This window comes from Pundamilia nyererei, unplaced genomic scaffold (genome assembly GCF_000239375.1).
Source record: "Pundamilia nyererei isolate P.nyererei 1_Seehausen unplaced genomic scaffold, PunNye1.0 scaffold00041, whole genome shotgun sequence".
NCBI lineage: Eukaryota > Metazoa > Chordata > Actinopteri > Cichliformes > Cichlidae > Pundamilia > Pundamilia nyererei.
Genome location: NW_005187442.1, coordinates 3,785,591 through 3,791,997, shown reverse-complemented (window position 1 = coordinate 3,791,997; position 6,407 = coordinate 3,785,591). Strand labels below are relative to the sequence as shown.

Here is a 6,407-nt window from a genome sequence, read left to right as displayed (position 1 = left end):
GTATCACAAAAGAAAGAAAATCCCACTGCATGCTCACATACAGCAATACCAAAAAATCCACACATACCCACATTTGAATTACTGTAACTAATGCTCATAACTGTATTATACTTTATTCAGTCCTTGTACAGCCCCAAAGGTAGGTGCACAGTGACAGTTTTATTTCCTTTAATTGTTCTTCAGATTCCCTACAATTGTTAACCTAAATGCACTATATACTGTACTTCCTTACTTTAAAAAAAAGATGTACCCAAAGTCGTTAGTGTTGTTTTCCTTCACTGCTGACACACTGATCTCTTGTATGTCTTTAGTCTTCAGAAAGTGGAATGCAGCTCAGGTATGATATTCCACGTTGGTGTTGGAGATATTTTATTAGTAGTTAGTGGTAGCAGTTATTAGTAAGTTGTGGATAGCGCAGTGTACTTAGCTGTGGTCTGCTGGTGGAGCAACATCAAAGCTTGTGTGACCAACGGACCAAATAAACTGATCAGGGGAGCTCTGTGATTGGCTGCAAATTGGACACTTTTTAAGCTGTGGTTGAGAGGAGGTCATGGAACAAACTGTTATCCATCATTGATAATCCTGCACTGCACCTTTTGTACTGCTTACCAGACAGGCAGCAGAGCAGCTTCTATAACAAGGACACGTATCGGAAATATTTCAGAGCAATAATTCTTTACAACGCTATTTTATTACTTTAAATGCTGTAACAAAAGAATGTCACAAATATGTGGTAAGTATTTCCCATTCTTATCCCTCTGAAAAGCTCCCTGGCTACTTAGCTGTATATTTATGATCACTGTTCTGTGGAATGATGTAATCTCATCCAATACATTTGGCTGAATCCGAGCGCACAGAATGTGCCTGTTTCTCATTCTGTATTCTGTTGCTTCTGTCAAAAGTGAAGGCATCGATAACATTTTGATAGGCTGATGGTTTTCTTTCTTTCAGAACTCTACTGTTTCCCTTTTGTAAGTTTTGTGAACAACAGCCAACATGCATGCATGTTCCCCTTCATGCAGGGGAACATTCTTGACTTGATGCACAACATTCATCATGCATATGCTGAAGACTTTCCTACCAGATTGTTCATTAATGTTTATCTCTGCCTGCTTGCTTTATTAAAAAAAAATATTTAGATTGCAGCAGCTTTTAATTTAGGGGTTAGTAAGTTATGACATGATTTCGTTTAAGTTTTAATGTTAAAGCACAAAATTGAAGAGCAGTGATGTGCCTGATGTTTTAACGCAATGTAGGTAGATCACATGCTAGGCAGAGAGGTACACATTGACATACAGGATGTCTACATACAGGAGACAGGTTACTAATGACCGAGTGATTGCAAGTCAACCTCCTACCTTTTCAGAGAGAAGATGACACTCAGTAATGTAAAGCCTCATTACATGCCATGAATCAGGTGGTATATGTGTGTGTATGCGCAAAAGGTTTGCATTTTCGCGTGTGTCATAATGTGATCAGTAAGTGACAGCAGAGATGAAAAGTGATGCCAGGTGGACCAGTCTCTATCAAATATGTGAAAGTGTGTATCTTCAGCAAGGTAATGATGAAAAGAGTGCATATGCAGTAATGCGATCACCTTGTCAACGTGACGATAAGAGGTGTAAAATCTAAGCTTTATATGTGTGTAACTCCTGTAAAAATGTGTCTGTCAGGGTTTTTCCAAGGACACAGAGAGAGATGATGGTGACGGATGAATCAAATTTCAGTTTTCTCAGGTAGAACATTTAACTACTCTGACTGTAACTCAATTTCTGTCTCTCTGACACACAGACAGGACAAATCTAGGAAACATCAGATGTCTACAGTTCACACATACAGATGCTAAATCAGAAGCAGTGCAGGGAAAATGCAAGCATAACTATTCATCAAGTAAAGAGTAGTTACTACTGCACTGAGACAATTTGACCATGATCAAAAAGACCCCTCTACCGGGATGAAGAAAATGTTTCGAATTAAGAAAATTGAGCTAAAGCTTAGTAATTTTGCCACATTTTGTCTTGTGGAAAAAATATGATTTCAAAGATAGTCAGAAAAACAACATTGGATATTTTTCAGGTAAATATGAAATCGCTATTTCCAACAAGGGAAATAAGGGTTGGTGCTGGAAAGTGGTAGAATCTCACCTTCTGTGGCAACACTATTTCAGTGAGTATCAGTCAAAGTGAAGAGTACTGCTGACGGACACATGACAAAATGGGAACTATAAAGGAGGGTGTGGTGGGGCGTGATCTGAGTTATTCTTTGTGTTTCCTGGTTTTCTCCTGGCTCCCAGCAGTTTAGATTTATCTTTTACCTTTTGACCTTTCTTTGTTTGGGACTTATATAAGCAATAAAAATTAACTTCCCATTTATTCATTCTGCCTCTGATGTCCTGCATTTGAGTTCTGGTCTGCAAACCATGACAGCATCTTTATATCTGTTAGTGTACAAGGTGTGATGACAACGTTTTGGGACCCAGGCCATAAAATTTATCTGATCTCTCCTCCAAGATTATCTTCACACACACACCACAACTATTTTTAGATCACTTCCTGGAAGTTCTGCTCTGTCCTTTCGCACTTTTGCAAGTTTTCTGGCTCATTTCACTGAACTTTTTGATCACACCTCATACGTTTGCATGTTTGTATGTCTCTTCCAGTATATGGAGGTCATCGTGCGCAGATGTCAGTCATACTCGGCACGGTGACATTTGCTGGAATAATTACATACAAACACACGCGCACACATATACTTTAAAACACAAACATGGGCAGGCTCCCCACAGAGACAGAAAGGACAGCGAAAGCATGCAAATTAGGTTTTAAATCTGCACTGACATTTAAAATCTAACCTATCATCTCTGCGAGGAGTCAAAATAATAAACAGCACATGCTTTTTCTCGCTTTCCCATAAAAACATTCACTGGACACTGCCAGTATCTTGCCAGAAAAATAAATAAATAAATAAATAAATAAATAAATGAATAAAATAAGCCTTTAACATAATGTGAAAAGGTGGCTGTTACCTTGCAGCTACATTTTCCTGTTCGATCTGCACAGCCACAGGCTCCTCTCTCCTGGTCGCAAGTCTGGCTGTCCGATCCTGCGATGTTGCACTTGCACTGGACGCACTGTGGGGGAAAAAAAACAGCAAGTTTTTGCTATCAACAACATGACAGGCCTTAGAGGAGGGAGCAGAGTGTGTCCTAGCTTTATGCTTCACTAAACAACTTACTCCAAAATGAAAATATTGCCATTATCTTCTCACTCCAATGTCAACTGACAATTTCAGACAAACACCAGAACCAGAATTTTTCTGGTTTGAAAAGTGTAAAAAAAACAACTTTTTTCTGAACTTTTTAAAGAGTGTCTTCCTTGATTGATTCAGTAACCGTGCTAAAAACAAAACAACTCCTCTATCATAAGCTACACAACAAAGTCAAATGACAAATATAAGATCATGTATAAACTTTCAAAGTCTTATCAAAGAAAGACTGAAACAAAACAAAAAAATGGCAATAATGTCCATTTAAGCTTTGATTAAAATGTCACTCTATATTTAAGCTATAGGATGTTTTTTTTAATAATTCATTTTCATAAAAGGCACCTGTGATACAGAAATATCAGCACGTCTTGAAAAGTTTGGCTCTGCCATAAAAATGATCTAATACTGGCTTTGATGAAACTGTTGGACTTTTATAAATAGGAAAGGAAACAAATGCTTTTATTCAGGTTTTCAGTGCTCATAAAATTAATGACAACAGCATCGTCATGTCTATGAAAATCTATTTTGCTTGTCCAACTATAGCTACAAACATTATCCAGTCCTAATGACTGAATCCCCGTAGGGATTCTCTCCAGCGTCTCGTCTTTCATGTCAGCAGAGATAAAAGTGACATTTATGACAATATGAGAAATATTAGCAGCTTTAATCTGGACCATTTACCTGAGGAAAGTCTCTGTATCCAATCTGGCATTCATTGCATTTATCTCCTCTGAAGGAGTCGTGACAGATGCAGCAGCCTGTGTTTACGTTGCACTGCTGGGTCACTGAACCGATCACATTGCAGCCACACTCCTACATATAAACACACAAAAAACCCAAATTCTATTCAGACATGAAAACATCAAAGAAAAACTTTGTATGTGTATAACACAAACTTGTATCTTAGTGCAACGATTCAGTCACGGTTTTGTGTCCACAAAGTGAGCATGACAACTTTACATGTATGCATGAGTGGAGAGAAGAACCTCCACTTGTTACAGTGGACATCATTGTATAATGCCATGTTCCCCTAATAGATGTTGCAATTAAAGATGAAAACACCACAAAAAGTAGATATTTGTTTTGCATGCTCAGAAGCAAAGACTGCAGATGGACAAATATCATCAAGTAAACTATGTCTCTGCTGAAATGAGAGGAACTACGACAGAATCACAGCAAGACTTTCAGCTCCGAATCGAAATTTTTTAAATAGGAAATCTTGATCTACTGACCCAAAGTAACACTGTTAGAGTTAATAACCCAATATTCAGCAATATTTTATGAGCTGATGACATTTTTTTGTTTTGAGCATCTCCACATGACCTTGAAATTAACTTTTTTTTTGCTCGCTCTGTGTTTTCCTTCCTGTTGTGCTTTTACTGAGACCTCATTGACATCTAGGTTGTAGCTTTGTGATTTTCTGTGTTTTTTTTTATCATGTCTGATTCCTCTTCTCTTAGTTGTCCCGGTGTACTCCTGTGGATTAGGTTGAAGCGTCTAATTACTAGTAGCCTGTTCCTGTTTCTAATAGTTTACTGTTATCGCTGCCTCACGGCTCATTGGTCAAATAGTTTCAGAGCAAAACAACACCTTCTAAAGCACAAAAACAAGATAAAGAAAAAAGCTGAGTAAACCAACACAGTAATAGAAAACAAAATGCCAAAGAAAGGGAGCATGTAGAGATCAGTTGAGTGAGGAATAAAGAACTGAAAGCAGGTTATAAGAGTGTGGAAACAAGGCAAGGGTAGTCCAAAAATTACCTACATACACTATACATAACATAATAACATCATATACACAAACAATCACTTAACTTACATCTATTGTAAAATATTAATTAAACACCTGGATCAGTGAGTACAGTGAATTTCAAATTTTATCAGGAAGACATTAAATACATTTGAAAATATATTATAATTTCACAAATAATGATTACTTTTTATTAAATGCACAGATATACCTGTTAGTTTCAGGTTTAGAAGTGAAAGTTAAAAAAATAAAAATAAGTAAATAAATAAATTAACAAAAATGTGTTGTCTGAAAAATATTTTCTATAATTACAGAAGGCCCCAAGGTTGTGTGGTGATAAAGCATTCTTCAGTATCCTTCATATTTCTGTTTCATGTTCAATAACCCATTCATTATGGCATGTGGTGTCCGTATGTACACTCATAAGTGAGTGTCCTTTGATGTGGACGCTCACTGTTCAGCCTACCTTGCATCCAGTTACGATGTCATGCCCCCAGTGGTTGGGAGCACAGCGATCGCACCTCTCACCGATTGTGTTCGGAGGACAGATGCACTGCCCAGTGTTAGCATCACAGTTGTTCCCCACATGACTGCACTGACATGCTGTAAAAGAGGCAGAAAGGTAGTTAAAGAGAATTTAAAGCAAAGAGAGGTGAGCGAGCATAGCAGCTGAAAAAAAAATCAGCTGTTATCAACAAAAATTGAATTTTAAAGGCCAGTTTAATAATGGCTGGTATGAAGAAAAGAGCTTTGGGGTTGTTTTTAGAGGGAAGAATTTGTCCTTTGTGGTAGTAACTGCTGCAGAGGGCACACACAGAGACTCATAAGAGACACTTACTGTTGTGGTAGGTAAACATAGCTCTCTAATGTTAACTCACCTGGCTATTTGGGCAACTGACATGAGTGTAACTGTGTCATTTATTCAAATTCAAGAGAAATACAACATTAAATGCACATAAGGAAAACATTTTCCTAAATAAATAAAACATACTGAAATTTTACAGCACATGCCTTCACTTTCTATTCTTTTTAGGGGTTACACTCTGACTTAATTGGCACAGAATAATTCTGTCTCCACTTCCAGCTCAAATCACTGATGTACAAACCTTGACCTTTAATTTGAGGTGCGAATAGAAACGCGTGCTTGTTCTTACATCCCAATGGGTTCGGACCTTGAATCACCGCTACAGGATGAAGACTGGCATTCGGTGTGGAAAATTAATTACCTGGAACCCTCACAATTTTACACAGTACCAGTCACAGAGTGCAATAAGGGAAACAGAAGTTAACATAATAAATATAAATATATATTAGGCAAATTGATAAACTAATTGAAGAATGCCTCATTGAACATTCATATAGAGTTATGCAATTTGCATAAATACACACACACA

At 37.4% G+C, this 6,407-nt stretch overlaps 1 protein-coding gene across 1 annotated transcript in view; it reads right to left on the bottom strand.

The window, feature by feature from the left end:
• lama2 (laminin, alpha 2) overlaps positions 1–6,407 on the bottom strand; it is a 228,005-nt gene that overhangs the window by 84,857 nt on the left and 136,741 nt on the right. Inside the window, exons 24-27 of the mRNA XM_013910321.1 lie at positions 5,892–5,895; positions 5,480–5,616; positions 3,946–4,077; positions 3,026–3,130 (exon numbers count right to left, since the gene is read on the bottom strand). Coding sequence (XP_013765775.1) covers positions 3,026–3,130; positions 3,946–4,077; positions 5,480–5,616; positions 5,892–5,895 — 378 coding nt within the window. The remainder of the gene's footprint in view (positions 1–3,025; positions 3,131–3,945; positions 4,078–5,479; positions 5,617–5,891; positions 5,896–6,407) is intronic.